The sequence below is a fragment of the Nymphalis io genome, chromosome 10 (genome assembly GCF_905147045.1).
Source record: "Nymphalis io chromosome 10, ilAglIoxx1.1, whole genome shotgun sequence".
In the NCBI taxonomy this organism is placed as follows: domain Eukaryota; kingdom Metazoa; phylum Arthropoda; class Insecta; order Lepidoptera; family Nymphalidae; genus Nymphalis; species Nymphalis io.
Window position 1 is genome coordinate 13,748,327 of NC_065897.1, and position 18,697 is coordinate 13,767,023.

Below are 18,697 nucleotides of genomic sequence, written 5' to 3' on the forward strand. Positions count from 1 at the left end.
TGGTAACACAATGTTATGCTACTATGCCCCGGTACACGTACCAAGTCTAAGCTGGACGTTGCGTGTCAGTCGGCCAGTCAATGTTGTAGTTTTATTAAGTAGGTCATTATGTATCTTCATATGAAACTTTAACAGTTTTTCTCGTGAAACAAGGTTTGTGGCTTTAAAATAAGATGGCAACACTATAAACGTAGGAACAATGTTTGTATTTGATTCGGTCATTTTTATTCAATCACTGGAAACAATCACTCATATTTTTATTTTTATTTCATTTTATTAACTAATAACAATGAAAATACAATTATAGTTATATAAAGACATCTTCAAATAATCAAAGAAAAAATTTGGCTATCTCGACCGATAGCGATAGCTAGTGGGGTAGTAAGTAGCCCAGGGTTGAGACAGTAACGACAGTCACGTAAGAAGTACATCTCTTATCAGCAGTTTTTGATAACGACTTGAAAAGGTAATTATTTTTCTACATACTCGCAATTCTTTATTCGTGTCAATTTTTTATTTTTTAGTTTATGAAATGTATGTATAGGGATGCAATTTAAATAAATTATTGTAAAGAAGTTAAATAAAGTTACTTGTTATAGTAATATTATTAGATATATATACTTATTATGTATTATACAATTCGCCGCCTAACTAAAATTTGAAGCAATAATAACGAAACTGTGTTTTTTTAAGTCGTAAGGCGTAATGTATAATCAAACGCAAAAAATGGATAAATACCCTATATTTGTGAATAAAATGTTTTACATTAAATACTTTTTTGATTTGATCGGAGCAAACAAAACTAAAGAGCAATTAGTGCATGAAGGATTTAAATTCCGTATTGTTCATACGCCGACGAAGCTAACGCCATCTAACTATTCAGAAGTGTATTATTCCGAGATGTACTCGTAGTATATGTGTGACGCCATCTGTTTTATTGTCAATATAGTACCAAGAAATGTGTTGAAGTAGTCTAGCGTTCTTGCGATTGTGAAATATAAGAATTAAAATAAGATAAATTTAATTCATTATTTAATTCAAGTTTCATACTATACGATCAGCAACAACATAGTCCTATATAAATATTCAATTATCATAATAAATAGCACACACGCACAAACAATATTTAGCAATTTTTATATTTGATTCTAATAGGAAAAAATGGCAATAAATTTTTTGCTCAAACAAAAACAATTGTTGTCCGTACGAGTTGCTACGATTCAATAGCCTCAGTCGTCAGATCGAATTGTTGTTTGGTTGTATGAGGATGAATCCTCTTACGCACCGCACAGATTCTACTTGATAAATTAATTGGTAGATGTACCTACAAAGGAACTCTAGTCTAGAAGTTTTAGTAGTCGTGTTCATTCATACAAATAATATATTTTTATTTACTTCGTGCTCGTAAATTTAATACAAATAGGTTGCTTATAAAAAAATGAATGGATAAGTTGTGGTCTACCCTTATGTAGGCAAGACGCTAAGGTACAAAGTATTATTTTGTATAATACTTATATAAGTTTTATTAAAAAAAAAAAAATATAGCATCGCATTAAAGGAACGCTATATCGAGAGAGAGCGTCGGATAAATATGCTTACGATTAGGATTAGGAGTTACAAAATGTTTGAATGTATATTTTGTATTTTATATATTTAGGGAGTTATGGTTCCGAGGCTTATTCAATGCTCTGTTTCCACGTAACTAATTGCTTTAGCAAACGTCTGGAGCGTGAAGCGCGGCGCACCGAGGTGATCCGAATCGACGGCGACCTGTGCCAATGTGCCAATGAACTGCCGCAGTCGGTGTCGTTGCTGGTGACTGGTGACTGGTTCTCGCTTTGTGTTAAGGAGAAGTTGCGTATATATGAAATTTTATCAAAATATATTGTTTAAATTCTGTCTGTACATAAATTTGCTTGACTTAAATAACAATGTTTAAAAGTAGTATTTCTCATAATCGGAATTACGACGTAGTAAGTATTAGTTAGACGTTTTAAAGTAAGAGTGTTTTAAAGTGCAAATGTAGCTCAATGAAGCTTTGTAACATAATATGGTAATATGTTACAACACTTGACCCAGTTCAGTATAAACATCATGACGAGCAGTATCTACAATTCGATCGTTAAACTCCTCCGCTAATTGTGAATGTTATATCCGAAGTACAAGAGTAATATAAACAAGCATCTGCAGTGCGAGACAATAGCTTGACCTTAATGTACGCGTGATATCATTTTTGTTATCAGTTTGCGATTAGATACCGTCGCGAGCGCACCGCACGCCACCTCGCCGCCCGACTCGCGCCGCCGCCGCGCGCCGGACACCTGCACTCACAGCGTCAGTGATCACAACGGTACTCCGTCCGCGCCCGACCGTCATCGCGCTGTAACATGAGGAGCAAGGACCGATTGGAGGAGCTAAGGCATGTAAGTTGTCGTTTCGTACACGTCGGAAAGGGCCCGTCACGAGAACGAGAACTCGGAATCTTTAGTAAATGTGATATTATACTTCGAAATCATAATTAGAATATAATAGACTAATGATAAGTAAGATTTACTTAATGTTACAGTAATATAATTGTGCAAACAAATCAAAATTCTTCAAGTGATACGTCATAGTCATTATATTACAGGCAATAAACATGAACTGCATTATCAAATGTGTGTAAACGAGCTATATTATATTTATGAGTAATAAATGCAAACCAACAAGATTGATAACTTTATTAGTTCGGTATCGAAATACCATGACAAAACTTAAAAATTTTGACCGAAGTTTATAAACTTAATAAGAATTAATCAATGAAGTGACAGTTATTTGTGGTAACTTTGGAAACGCAAAGGTTAGACTCGATTAAATATGTTATTTCTCGAACGAATTTTGATAAGGCAATCATAATTAGTGTAGACTACAACAGCACCGACGCCTTGTCCTCAGACCTATGCGGCCTGTGTGCATCTCTTGATTCTCTCAAAAGTTATAATCTCTGTCTATTTCCTGCATCAACAAAATATATTCTAAAATGCTTTTAAGATTTAACCAGTTGGGTTAAATCTTAAAAAAAAAGATAGTACAGCTCTTCTTCTACTTGTTAACGCATGGGCCCGAGAATGTCTAGAAATTTATCTTCTTTACGTTATTGTAATATTTTTTGACGTATTCTATATAGAATACGTTCCTTTAAGTATCATCGCTTAAATATTATTTTATTGCAAAATCTTGTATGAAAACCTGTCGTTATTATTTTCAGCTGGCGAGCAATGCGGGCGTGTACAATGAAACGGTTATGGAGGTATCGCCAGAGGGACATTACGTCGACATTGACGACCTCTTCAAAGAGGTCAGTTTAGTTTTCTATTTGTTATGTCCACGCGTAAAATATTGGATTCAAAAGCTAAGAATAATAACAAAATATATAAATTTTGATTTTACGAGCAAAATATTATATGCGTCTATCAATATTTTTGTCTAGATTACAATAAAAACGAAACCACTTATTTGGTGCACATGTCATTAATGCGCGCGTACCGTCGACCGTGTGCTCATTGTGTTAATTAAGCTTAATCATTGTTTACGCAAAACGTTTATAATACAATAATAACAATTTCATTTATTTAACCTACATTCCTCTTATTTAGTCACATACTGGGCTTAATAGATATATTTTCATTATTATCTTGGCTTATCATCGGTGTGGTATGTTCTGTACTATTGGTACATTGTATCAAGGATACCACGAAGCTAACGTCATTTTAGATAATTTCGTAAGGCAGTATATAATATGTTGACTCAAATAATTGTTACATTACACACTATTTGCTAAATGCTGAAGCACTACGCTCTGTATTGGTGACCGGCGTGTTTGCGGCTCAAGGTGACGGAGATGCGAACGCTGCTCACTGTTGACATTCAACGTTATTAATCCAGAATGACATCACGTTGCTCGCTCCATCGCTTCACATAAAATTCAGGATCATCATATTACACTCGGTCACTTTGTTACGAATATAAATTGCAGATTGCATTTGAAAGGTTTGTAATGTGATATTTTAAATGTCCTCGAACATTGCAGTAAGCATAAATAAATAAAAACGCAGATTTTTTTTCACCAAAATTACTCGTTAAAGTCTATTCTTTTGTTACACTCTCATTATTACTGTATTACTCATATTGATGTCACTTGTAATATCGCTTTTAGTCTAATCTAAATTTGAATGACAGATTTATGGCGAGAAACAGACAAAACAAAACAAAATATGCCTTATCATCTACCAGTCTCGCCGACGCAGAGGCAAAATTAGGATTTTTTATTTATTATTTATTAGTCTTAATGGGCCAGCGTTTGACCATTGACTTGCCCGATGTTAAGCATCGACACGGTCTAGGATGTAGCACGCTTGTCTAGAAGAAACCTGTTTAGTCTGGATTTGAAACCACCACCGTTGTAACTATCAAGAAATACAGACTCAGGCAAAGTATTCCACAGTTTCGCAGTGCGAATGTTGAGTGTAGATTTAAGATTTAAAGAGCGCTTCGTACGTAGACGGGGATGTAAGGGAGCACAACTGTATCTAGCTGTTACCAGCCAACCTCACCTGCACGTGGTGCATCCTGCCGATTAACAAAGGAGGCTCTGGCGACCAACTAATGGCTGTATAACCATTCCATTAAGGCGTAGCTAAATACTGCAGACCGGTAACGGACAGCAGCGTCATCTGTACGACGAGCTACGCTCTGCGATCACCAACCCGCCTGCCCAGCGTGGTGATTACGGGCAAAACCTTTTATGGCACACACCTTTACGCAACGGCCCCTAGTTCCCGGTCGCCCCGCTGTTCCTGGCCAAAGCGGCGGTCATGGTAAGGGTCGGGCAGCGGGTGCTAAGAATCCCCGGGTTACGGTAGGCCGCCAACATCGACTGACTCTGGCTACGTATAACGGACGCACGCTACGGTTCGACGAACACCTGGCACAGCTCGAAGAAGAGCTGTGGAACATAAGGTGGCATATTTTGGGGTTATGTGAAATCCGAAGAAAGGGAGAGGATACCATAGCCTTAAAATCAGGCCATCTTATGTACTTCAGAGAAGGAGACCAACCATCCCAAGGTGGCGTCGGGTTCTTGATCCACAAGGCTCTCTCTGACAATATCTTAGAAATCTCCAGTGTGTCGGCAAGGGTAGCGTATCTTGTGATCAGACTCACCAAGAGGTATAGCCTCAAGGTTATCCAAGTATACGCACCGACTTCGACACACTCGGATGATGAAGTGGAAGAAATGTACGAAGACATTTCTAAGGCATTGCACACCACCCAAAAGGCTCACTTCAATGTTGTCATGGGGGACTTCAACGCTAAAGTGGGAGTACATACTAGCAACGAATCGGTAGTAGGACAACACGGATTTGGAAGCAGGAATCATAGGGGGCAAATGCTCGTCAACTTTCTGGAGAAAGAGGGTCTGTTCTTGATGATCTCTTTCTTTAAGAAACAGCCCCAACGGAAGTGGACATGGCAAAGCCCAGACGCTATGTTTAGAAACGAGATTGACTTTATTATGACGGACAAGAGGCGAATATTTAGAGATGTCTCTGTGATCACAAGGTTCAATACCGGAAGTGTTCACCGACTTGTACGAGGCACTCTAAATATTGACTACAAGCTCGAGCGCGCCCATCTAATGAGGTCTTCACTCCGACCAAAATTGCTCCAAGCCGTGGAGTCTAGTATATTTCAGTTAAAACTGGAAAACCGATTCGCTGCCTTGGAAGCCAACACTGACGTTGACATCAACAAAGAACTCGACCAAGTGGTGGGTATCCTTAGGGACGAGGGGACGAAATTCTATCCAGCGCAAAACACCGGCAAGAGGACCAAACTTTCGGGAGAGTCTCTAGAGCTAATGCGAAAACGACGTGAAAACCCTACAGTCACTTCGTCAGATCTTAATAAAAAATATCAAAGCTAGAAAGACGCGACCTCCGAAACTCCAATACACGCTCTATAAAAGAAGCGATTGAGCAAAATCGGGGGTCGAAAGTCTTTGTTCAAAAACTAGGTCGAAGCCATCTGACGAAGCTGACCACTTCAAAGGGAAAAGTCGTCGCCTCTAAGCTCGAGATTCTTAGGGAAGTTCAGGACTTCTACGGTAAATTATATACATCAGTAGCGCTTCGTCCTCAACCCGACCCTAGGGATCCTAGAGCCCCTTTAGCCCCCTTCACAGAAGAGTTATTATTATGTAATGTATGAGTTATATTATGTAATAATAATAACTCTTCACAGAAGAGTTATTATTATTACATATTTAGAGATGTTTCAGTGATCAACAGGTTTAATACCGGAAGTGATCACCGCTTGGTTCGAGGCACTCTAAATATCAACTTAAAAGCCGAAAGATCGAGAATGATGAGGTCTACTCTCCGACCTACCATGCTCCAAGCTGCTCAAGGCTCCGAAAAGTTCCCAATGGAACTTCAAAATTAATTCACCGCGTTGGAAACCATAAGCAGCATTGATGAGAGAACCGACACGCTGGTCAAAATACTGCAAAACACATCCCGCAAGCGTTTTCCGCCACAGAGAAGAGACAACGCACCAAAACTCTCTGCTGAGACACTCGAGCTCTTGAGAAAACGACGAGAACTACCATCGTTTTTGTCAGATAAGGCCTTAAATCGAATAATAAAAACGCTGACGCGACACGATCTCCGACGCTCCAATACCCGTGCCATCAAGGCTGCGATTGAGCAAAATCGGGGATCTAAAGTGTTCGCTCGCAAGTTTAGGAGGCCGCGTCTGACAAAACTTAAAACTGAAAATGGTGGGGTTACCTCTAGGCCTGAGATTGTCGGAGAAGTAGAGAGGTTTTATGGGCAGTTGTTCTCTTCAAGATCGGAAAAGCCCGTGGGAATCAGTATTGATGACCAGCGCGCCCCTCTTATGCGCCATTACTCGAGGAGCTCCCGGTCGTTGACCAAGTCGAGATTAGGGCGGCTCTAGAACAGCTTAAAAACAACAAAGCTCCGGGAGATGACGGAATCACAACAGAGTTGCTTAAGGCAGGCGGGAATCCGGTCCTGAAAGAGCTAGCAAGCCTCTTTAATTCCGTCATCCAACATGGCAAGACCCCGGAAACGTGGAGCGGGAGTGAGGTGGTACTGTTTTTCAAGGTGATAAAACCCTCTTGAAAAACTACAGACCAATCTCCCTCCTGAGTCACGTGTATAAGCTGTTCTCAAGAGTCGTCACGAACCGTCTCACCAGACGACTTGACGAGTTCCAGCCCCCAGAGCAAGCCGGCTTTCGATCAGGCTATAGCACCGTGGACCACATCCATACTGTTCGGCAGATTGTGCAGAAGACCGAAGAGTACAATCAGCCGCTGTGTATGGCATTTGTGGACTACGAGAAAGCCTTCGACTCCATCGAAACCTGGGCAGTGCTCGACTCATTGCAGAGATGTCATATCGATTGGAGATATATCGAGGTACTGAGATGTCTGTACAACGCCGCTACAATGACTGTCCACATCCAGGACTGTAAGACGAAGGCGATCCAACTGCGCAGAGGGGTGAGACAGGGGGATGTAATATCCCCGAAACTGTTCACCAACTCGTTGGAAAACGTTTTCAAGACGCTGGATTGAACTAGGTATGGAGTCAATGTAAACGGCGAGTACATCTCACACCTTCGATTTGCCGACGATATCGTCATCCTAGCAGAGTCGCTGGAACAACTCATCGAAATGCTGCGTAGCCTAGGCGAGTCTTCCCGGTGTGTCGGTCTCGGTATAAACTTGGACAAGACCAAGGTCATGTTCAACAGGCATGTCGTGCCGGGACCGATATACGTCGAGGGGAAACCTCTCGAAGTTGTTAGTGAATATACCTACCTAGGACAGATAATACAAGTCGGTAGGAACAACTTCGAGAAGGAAGCCGATCGAATTCGCTTGGGATGGGCAGCATTTGGCAACCTTCGTCAAGTCCTCAAGTCATCTATACCGCAATGTTTCAAGACGAAAGTCTTCAACCAATGCGTCTTACCTGCCATGACATACGGTGCCGAAACGTGGACACTAACTGCGGGACTAGTCCACAAATTCAAAGTCGCTCAGCGTGCTATGGAGCGAGCTATGCTCGGAGTATCTTTGAAGGATAAGATCAGAAATGAGATTATCCGGAAAAGAACCGGAGTCACCGACATAGCTTGCAAAATTAGCAGGCTGAAGTGGCAGTGGGCTGGTCACGTATGTCGTAGGACCGATGGCCGTTGGAGCAGACGAGTCCTAGAGTGGAGACCGCGAATCGGCAAGCGCAGCGTAGGGCGCCCTCCAGCCAGGTGGACGACGACCTTAAGAAGGTGGCGGGCACCAACTGGATGCGGAAGGCGGAGGACAGGGAGCTTTGGCGCACCTTGGGAGAGGCCTATGTTCAGCAGTGGACAACGATTGGCTGTTGATAACAGAAGAGTTGCCAGAAGTAAGCCAAGACGAAATCGTAATGGCTTTGGGGCAGCTTAAAAATGGAAAAGCCGCCCGGGAAGATGGAATTACGACGGAGCTACTAAAGGCAGCTGGAAAACCTTTACTAGCGCAGCTCCAACAAATATTTAATTCTGTCATATTCTCGGGGAGAAGTCCAAAGGCATGGAGCAAGAGTGTTGTCGTAATGTTCTTCAAAAAGGGAGGCAAAACCTTTTTGAAGAACTACAGACCTATTTTCCTCTTGAGCCATGTCTATAAGCTGTTTTCTAGGGTCATCACGAATCGTCTCGCACGTAGACTTGACGAGTTTCAGCCCCCGGAACAGGCCGGATTTCGAAGAGGGTACGGAACCATAGACCACATTTACACGGTGCGGCAGATTATACAGAAGACCGAAGAGTGTAATCAGCCTCTGTGATTAGCATTTGTGGACTATGAGAAGGCTTTTGACTCTATTGAGACCTGGTCTGTTCTGGAGTCCTTACAACGGTGCCAAATCGATTGGCGATACATCCAAGTGTTGAAAGGCCTGCATGACGCTGCTGTTATGACCGTCAAAGTACAGAATCAGCAGTCTGACCCTATCCTCTTGCATCGAGGAGTGAGACAAGGGGGTATCATTTCACCGAAATTGTTCACTAATGCACTAGAGGATATGTTCAAGACGCTGCACTGGGAAGGGCGGGGCATAAACATAAACGGCGAGTACCTTTCGCACTTGAGATTTGCAGACGATATCGTCATCGTGGCAGAAACCGTGCAAGACATGCAATATATGCGCTGAGCAGCCTGGCTGATTCTTCTGCTCGAATTGGTCTCCGTATGTACTTGGAAAAAACCAAGATAATGTTTAACGAACACGTCAGTCCGGAACCAATAGCTCTTAACGGAGTTCTTCTCGAAGTTGTTCAGGAGTATGTGTACCTTGGGCAAACTTTGCAGTTGGGTCGAAACAACTTCGAGGGGGAAGCACGAAGAAGAGTACAGCTGGGCTGGGCAGCGTATAGAAAACTCGTTCAAGTCTATTCTTCACGAATACCACAGAAATGTAAAAGTGATAAGACTATCATGCCAAACCCTGTCAAAGGCCTTCGAGATATCCAAAGAAACAGCTAGTGCCTCCCCGTTTTTCTCGATGGCCTCACTCCAGATGTCTGTGACGTACACCAGAAGACCAGCATCGGACCGATTTCGGTGAAATACGTACTGTTAGTCACTGAGATGGTTATTGGCTCCAAGGTACCTAGGAGCCTAGTATTTAGGATACGTTTCATTGTCTTGCACAGAATGGATGTAACCGAGATGGGCCTGTATTCGTAGTAGGCATTTCCGTCCGCGGTACTGTACTTCATAATATGTCGTTTATTATTATTTAGTTACACAAAATACTTCGGTTTTTTTTAAGCTGTACGTATTCCTTTATTTTGTGTAAGTTTATTTTGAATTTATTCATATATGATTATATTCAAAAAGACAACTACAACATAGTTGAGTAAATTTACCAGGCCGGTAATAAAATAATAACGCCAGTTGTTAATGACGTGATTTTTTCAATATATGTACAACAGTATTTAAGCTACATGATATTTTCAAGATTTGTGTTTGTGTTCAGAAACAAAAGTATAAAATTTTTACGATAGAAAAAATCCTGAAATGTCCTCTTATCTTTACATTTTCCTGATTTATACTCGCCATGCTATAGATTATTGAGACAAAATTGTATAATTTATTATATTTACAAATAATATAGGCCTGTTTTAGGGATTTTTTATAAACTCTTTCGTTTGATCCTTGATTCCTTTTCTTTCTGCGAAAGACCACATCTCAGCGCAGTTTTTTTTTTCTTGAGAGAGGACAACAGAAAAAAATATTACAGTGCTTTGTATTAATTATCATATTACATGTAGTAAGAAAAAAGCCGAGATGGCCCAGTGGTAAGAACGCGTGAATCTTAACCGATGATAGTGGGTTCAAACCCGGGCAAGCAACACTGATATTTTCATGTGCTTAAATTGTGATAATAATTCATCTCATGCTTGACGGTGAAGGAAAACATAGTGAGGAAACCTGCATGTGTCTAATTTCACTGAAATTCTGCCACATGTGTATTCCACCAATCCGCATTGGAGCAGTATGGTGGAATAAGCTCCTAATCTTCTCCTCAAAAAGGGAGAGGAGGCCTTAGCCCAGCAGTGGGACATTCACAGGCTGTTACTTATCTAGTAAGAAGAAGTACACACTACTCTTTAGAATAATTTGTAAAATATGTGCAGTTCGAAATAAAGAATTAGCTAATAATAGCAATTTTGGATCGTCATTTTACAGGTGGAGAATATTCGCAGCTGGATCCATGAGATGAACCACAACACCCAACTCATCCGCCGCCTGCACGCCGACCCAACTTACCACACGAACAAGCGTTAGTTTATTTATTTTTTATATAATCTAAATAGTATTCACTTGCTTCGTCTAAATCACGCAACCGACTAACAGAAAGAGAGTTAAACGAGGAAGTTTTTGTAAATAATTTGTACAAAATGGCTAAACGTTGACGTTGTTTTGTCGAAAAAGCTGTCGTTCGTTCGCTTTTGTGGCTAGAGCTCGCTAAACCTTAGGAAATACATCGAAAGAATGTACGTACTAGAACGTTGTAGGTCTTAAAAAGGTCTATAGAAAATTATACAAGAGCAAGTGTCTATATTGTGGATTCCCTTAAGCTTTCAGCGATTAATTATTACGTGGCTTAGCAAATGATATCAGTTAATCGAGTTGGTCTGTAGTGTCGTGTATATAGTTTATTACTTTTTTTTAAACATTGGTGTAATTATGTAAAGCTTTTAATTGTTTCGTTCTCAAGAAAACATCAAAACTACTTCAAGTATTTTCAGCACAAACATAGTCTTATTTTAATAAACGATACTTGTAATTTAAATAAGTGAAATTTTAATATTTCATATACTTATATGAATACAATAGAACTTTGATTCAGACTTGCAGGACCAGCTGGATTCGGTGGTGACGCAATCAAATACAATAGGATTGAAGATATGTGGCGCGCTGCGACAGCTAGAGGTGCGTGCGCGGGCGGCGGCGACCGCGCGGGGCGTAGCGGCGCGCATCACGCACTTGCAGTACGCGGCCACGCGACGCCTGTACGCAGAGGCTCTCGACCGTCACCAACTCGCATTGCAGCTGCTGCGCGACTACCAGTATCGTCTGCTACAAGATCAAATTAAGCTTAGTGAGTTATACAATATATATCGCTGAATTACCTTATAAACCTTATTGCACATAAATACATACATAAATACGTTTGGTGACACCAAGGATACCTGTAAAAGGAAATTTACTCTCGGAATTAAGAAATATCATTAGAAAGAACACACATTTTGTGCACTATAGTATCTCCTTTACAGTTGACTAGTTTCTAGACTTTTCTTTTCTTTTAAAAGTCTTAATTATAATAATGGAAAGGACGTTTCTTTAGTACGTACCGTACCGTAATCATAATAATGTCCTTCAGACCGATTTCGGCCACGGCGGCCAATCTCAAGAGAGATTAGCTAACTATATATAGTGCACAAGTGTGTGAGCAAACACAGGCGCACTCTCTATTCCCTAACTCCCATAATCCGATAGGACGGCAATCCGACACGACCGGAAAGAGTTCAGGTGCAGGACCAACGGCTTTACGTGCTTTCCGAGCCACGGGAGTGTGCACACTTCCAACTTACAGACTCCGGGCTGCTACTGAGAATTTTCTGACAGATAAACCCAATAACCCGATGGCCCGAGTAGGGAATTGAACCTAAGACCGCCGGGTCTGCGGCCTTAGATCAAGCCACTAGACCAACGAGGCAGTCAAACCTCCGTACCGTACCTTCCGTATGGATGGGTTTATCTGAGAGTTGGCTCATGGCGGAACTAGCTCGCACCACATTTTTCTTCCCAGCTGAGCAAAGGATTTTTATTAATTATTTATGTTGTGTGCCCCATCCACAAACTATCACGTTCCCTCAAATGGAGTACGAGTGGTACGATCTCATGAAATAAATATATTCATACACAGGTAGACGATCCTTAAACGGTTTATCTATAAAGATCGACTGTTTACTGTAACTGTATTTACTTGGTTAGAACAAAGAATGATTTCGAAATAAAACTGAATAACGGCAAGGGGTGAACGATCGCTGGTCACCTACTTAAGTTGCATTAGCGAAGTGTAAACGAGCGTTAAATTCACTCTCAACGTGTTAAATTATTGTTCATCGTGAGAAATGTGGCGGTCGACGCCATGTGAGCTTCGGTTCGCTGTGACGTGCAGATATTTAGTTGTTCAGCACAACACATTCGCCCTCAATTTAAATATAATTTATAAATTTTCTATATTTCAGCGAATCTCACAATTTCGGATGAAGAGTGTGAACATCTTTTAGAATCGAATAACATATCTCTATTTGTGGACAATGTGAGTCTCCTTTAATTGGCCAACTTTCATTAAACTCACTTACTTAAATAAACAATACAGGTATGAATGTCAAAAGTATAATGGACCTGCACCGGCACCCGTCTGATGGTATGCCCGCCTTCACTAATTCTGGTACCTCTAGAAGCACATACTATTATTCGGTGTATCGAGAATGTGCCACTGATAATGGAATCTATATTAAAATGCTACGTCTCCTGAAAATGAATTACGCTGGCACACTGTTAAAACCGGATTCAGCAGTACAATTAATGGTTTGTTGGCGGTAGAATAACTGATAAGTGGTTAGGAGAGACCAAAGAGGGATTTTGAGATTTACTCAAGTATGGCAGAGTAACATTAGAGGGGGATGGACCTTGCACCCTAATGAGAACCACGCTGCTCCAATGCGGGTTGGTATAATACACATGTGGCAGAATTTCAATAAAATTAGACACATGCAGGTTTCCTCACGATGTTTTCCTTCACCGTCAAGCACAAGATGAATTATAAACACAAATTAAGCACATGAAAATTCAGTGGTGCTTGCCCGGGTTTGAACCCACGATCATCGCTTAAGATTCACGCGTTCTACGACGTTACTAGACCATCTCGGCCATAAGTACCGTTCATAAGTTATATTGAGGTACTCTATATAATATGATCGCACGTCTAGGGCAGCTGATAAGAATAGTAAAAAAATGGGTAGCTAGAAATAGTACTCGAGCGGGGTATAAAGCAAAATTGATATTCTTTTTTATGTATTTGCATGTGTAAATTTACTTCAAAGTTAAAGATAAATGCCTAAAAAGTATTGGATTAATGCCTACTTGGTGGTAAGACTTAGCCCATCTGAGTCGGTACCACCCTCGTCTCTCATATAATCAACCGTTAATTCATGATTGGACCTTTCGGTTTGATGGATGAATGCGCCAGTGTAACTACAAACTTAATGGTTATTTTATCTCAGTTCCCAAAGTTGGTGGAGCATTGACTGTGTAAGGAATGGTTAGTATTTCTTGCAGCGCCAATGTCTATGGACAACCTCCTATTGTATAAAAAAAAAAAAACTTCATTACTTTTTCAAGGGTTGTATCAGATCAGAAACATAAAAGAATATCTTTTTTTACTCAATAGACAAAAATCACGACATGTCCTTTAATCTTTATATTATTTTTTTTGATTTATACTCATAATGTTGTGGTTTATTGAGACAAAAACCGGGTAATTTTGTATATAATCGAGGGTTTTAATAAAAAAAATGTTACATTTTCTTGTCGCGGAAATGATCTTCTTCTGCAACATATTACCCATTCTTCAAACATATATTCAGACACGGTCGAATTTTTTTTTTTTTTTATAGAATAGGAAGGCGGACGAGCATATGGGCCACCTGATGGTAAGTGGTCACCAACGCTCTTAGACATTAGCATTGTAAGAAATGTCAACCATCGCTTACATATCCAATGCGCCACCAACCTTGGGAACTAAGATTTTATGTCCCTTGTGCCTGTAATTACACTGGCTCACTCACCCTTCAAACCGGAACACAACAATATCAAGTATTGCTGTTTTGCGGTAGAATATCTGATGAGTGGGTGGTACCTACCCAGACGAGCTTGCACAAAGCCCTACCACCAGTAGAATACATTATTTTGCCCATTTTTTACTTTCCCGTACGGCCACCCCCACATCCGTTGCGGATAAAGATCATATAAATGTACCATAACACTCTGGTAAACATAAATATATTATAGTTTCTAAAATAATAGATAATACATTAAAGATAATATTGCAGTTTCAAATCCGGGCCAGCATCACTGAATTTTCATGTGGTTGGTTTGCGTTTATAATAAGTAATCTCGTGCTCATCGGTGAAGGAGGACAACAACAGGATGAGAATTTGCCTCACGTGTGTTCTCCCAGCAGTGGGGCATTTACACGTTGATTTTACTTTAAGATTATACCCAGAGACGATAAATAAGAGTGGAGTTAGTATTCGTTAGTAACCTCACATTAAATTTATATTGTCTTGTGTCTTTACAATATTAATTATACTTGGATAAAGTGTATCTTGATTTGATTTTAAGAACGGAAATCGTCTATTATTTAATTCTCATTTGAATTAACTAAAACTAATTCCTGCACGTAAACTTTAGCCTCTGCTTGTAGTCTCTGAGGACGTCAGTTAGTGACGTTACTTTATAAAACTTCAATAATTACTACTTAAATAATATTAATAACTTACTACTTAAATTTTCATTACTATTTGTGAATTTAATACAGTAAGTATTATTTTTGATTTGCTCATTGGTCTAGTGGTTAGTTTTTGCGGCTGCAAACTCTGAGCGTTGATGATAAATTAATAAGAACTTAGGGTAAAGTGAATAATGTTAGCTGTATACTCTACGAACATGTTGTAACAGTTACGGGCGGAGACGGCAGAGGCGCGGCTGGCCTTGCGCGAGGCGGAGGTGCGGCGTGACGAGCTGGCGCGTGTCGAGGCCTCTTTGCAATCTGTACGAGACCTCTTCGTGCAGCTCGCGCACCTCGTCGCAGTGCAAGTGAGATGCAGTCAAATTATGTACACTTAACATTTTGATAGCTATGACTGACACTTAGCACTTTAAAGTAGTTCTGTGCCAGCAGTTTTGTAAGCATTATGACCAATATCACGGGTAATGTAATATTTAATAAATAATTTATGGAAAAATAATATTTAATTATCTTTATTTTAATAGTACTTTTCTAATAATTAGTGTTAATTTTTATAAAGTGCTTTAGTTCTGAGAATAGTTACATATTAAATAAGTATTTTCTGTAGGTAACAATAAAACTCAATAAATTCATTAAATATGAAAATTGAACAAATAAAAAAATCCTTGGTCTCAAAAGGTATTTGTACTTCTCTCAAAAGGTACTGTACATTTCATGACAGCCTTGCTAGGCTTAATAAATATATCTATACACACACACACACATATATATATATATATATATATATATATGTGTGTGTGTATATATATAATTATATACAAGTTAATGTTATCTTTTAGCAAGAACAAATCGATAGTGTAGAATACTACGCGCTGCAAGCAACTGAACACGTGGAGAGTGGCGGACAGCAGCTTCTAAAGGGTACTGTCTGTCGCAGGAAGGCGAAGAAGGTTTGGTACTTCCGTTATTATTCTGTGATATAAAAAATTGACCACGAACTGCGCAAGTGTGCGAAGCTTTTCAATGTTCGAAGGGATGACATTACTGGAAAAAGATCTTGTGGATCGTGCTAACAGCTTTACATGCTTTCTGGAACACGAGATTTTAATACCACTATATTCTCAATTCAGCATTTTTGGACAAAATACCTCATGTTTTTGTCCAATTCGGGAACTGACCCAAGTGATGATGCGGTTGCATTTAAATTGATTGATTTACAGTCAGTAACAGCTATACGAAGTATCTGTGTATAAAGCTTTAGCAAAATAAAATTTGAATGTAAATATTAAGTCCGTACATATGAAATTGGCGTTTTGTACGGGAGGAATATAAAGTCATTTTTTTTGTAAAATATATTTAATTAATCAGAGTGTGTGGCGTTGTTATCTATGCACTTTTGCCATCTCATAGATAGTTCATTGATCCCTTTACTAAAAAAACCATAGGGGCGAGAATCAATAAACTCTTTGAAGGCGGTTTGGACTGCCGCATGGGAGTTGAATTTTCTTTCCTTGTAAAAAGTTGTCCAAATTCCGGAAAAAATAGGCAAGGTCCGGGGAGTACGGTGGATGTCGCAGACATTCCAATTGTAGCTCATCTAACTTAGTGGTTGTTTGATGTGACGTGCGTGGTCTTGCGTTGTCGTGAAGCAGCAGTGGTCTAGAGCGATTGACCAATCTCGGTTGTTTATCAGCTAGTTCTTCCTTCATGGTTTGCAGTTGCTGACAATAGATATCTGCCGTAATCGTTTGGCCAGATTTTAGAAAGCTGTAGTGAACGACACCGGCGCTAGTCCACCAAACACTCACAAATAACTTTTTCTGAGTCAATTTTCGTTTAGGGCAAGATTTGGTTGGATCTCCAGGGTTCAGCCATTGCGACGAGCGCTTCCGATTCTCGTATAGTATCCACTTTTCATCACAAGTAATGATTCGATTTAAAATCCCTTCATTATTGTGTCAGTTGAGCAAAGTAACACAGCAGTCGACGCGTGTTTGAAAGTTCGATTCACTCCATTCATGAGGTACCCATCGTTCACGTTTTTTTTACTTTCCCGATTTGCTTCAAGTGGATTAATACAATTTTATCACTTACCCCGAAGCCTGCAGCTATCTCTGAAGTGAGTTGTGATGGATCAGCTTCCACAATAGCCTTTAATTCTACATTTTCCACTTTGGTCTCCGGCCGTCCGGGGTTTATTTTTTTTATTTTTTATTTTTTTTATTTTATTTTATTTTAATCGATACACCACAGTATTTGAAATATGGCACTTAAAACAAGAATACGATAAAATGACAGATACAATTTCAAACACTTAATAGGTATATACAGCATTAATAGTTACGTTAGCCTCCAATAACAATTTTTTTAACAATACTCTATTTAATAAATACTACAGACTGCAATATAACACGGGGTTGGTTCTAAAGGTCGAAATTTCCAAAACGAAAACGTTAAAACCAAAAATGTACCGTATTTTCTTTTGCGACAACAGCGCGGTACACATAATTAATCCTTCGAGCTGTTTCTGCAGCACTGGTGCGAGTGTAGAACTCGTACTCGTAAATACACCGATATTTCATGTTTTCCATTGTGCGGTAATAAACGAAGCCAAAGAAAAAAATAATGAGGAATAAACAAATGAATGACTGTTTTCAAATATCAATTGTACCAGCTAAATGAATTTATAAATTTGAATTACTAATATTAATAATTAGTACGACAAAACGCTAATTTCATATGTAAGGACCTAATATGTTAAACTTCAAACGTATTATTTACCTAGTATTAAAGATATCAATCGTAAAAATGTCTAATATTTCGAATTTTACTAATATAACATTGTTATTTCAGAAAAAAATGGGACTTATTATTTGTCTCGCGTCCGGGTTCCTCATAGTGCTTCTGGTGCTGGTCTACACGTGACCGACGTCAAGACGAGTGTCGCGTCGAACTGTAAAGTGCCTGAGGACTAAGCGGAGCTGTACGAGTGAACGAATAACTTCTTAACTAATTATTTATTTATTGTACAACCTAGTCATGTTTCTAATAAATTACTGTAAGAGCGCATTCAAAGTTTAATTCCAATATTCACACAAAAAAACGATGTAGTTGCTGTAAGTTGAGGAGTCCTTCAACTTAAATTATTTAATTATAGTTTTTTACAAAAAAACAAAGGTGTACGGCCTCCGTCCTCCTAAAGATGTCCTTAACGCCCCCGATGATACACAGCGAACACACACCCCGCTGGCGGAGTCGAGGTCCCTCTTTCTTTATAACCCGTCCGTGCTTAGGCATATGACGGAGGTATTGCACACTAATATATAAAGCTGAAAAGTTTGTTTGGTTGATCCGGCTAATCTCAGAAAGTACTGGTTCGAATTGAAAAATTATTTTTGTGTCGGATAGCCGGTTTTTTTAACTTTTAACAATCAACCGATTTTGATGAAGAAAAAACTAAACGAAACCTCAAAATACAATTTGTGTAATTTTTAGTGTGTAATTTTTAGTTGTTTGAAAGATCAGCCTCG

General features: G+C 39.6%; 1 protein-coding gene across 2 annotated transcripts; it reads left to right on the top strand.

Annotated features, from left to right (window-relative positions):
* The first annotated feature begins 1,997 nt into the window (after positions 1–1,997).
* On the top strand, positions 1,998–18,236 carry LOC126771514 (syntaxin-1A-like). Of its 2 annotated transcripts, none has more exons than XM_050491417.1 (8): positions 1,998–2,419; positions 3,248–3,337; positions 10,811–10,904; positions 11,475–11,726; positions 12,880–12,953; positions 15,377–15,514; positions 16,007–16,117; positions 18,021–18,236. In XM_050491417.1, the coding sequence occupies exons 2-8, from the start codon at positions 3,284–3,286 to the stop codon at positions 18,090–18,092; spliced, it is 795 nt and encodes a 264-aa protein (XP_050347374.1). In that variant the 5' UTR covers positions 1,998–2,419; positions 3,248–3,283; the 3' UTR covers positions 18,093–18,236. The 2 variants fall into 2 exon arrangements, with proteins under 2 accessions (XP_050347374.1, XP_050347373.1); XM_050491416.1 differs by having other exon boundaries at positions 1,999–2,423.
* Positions 18,237–18,697: the final 461 nt, after the last annotated feature.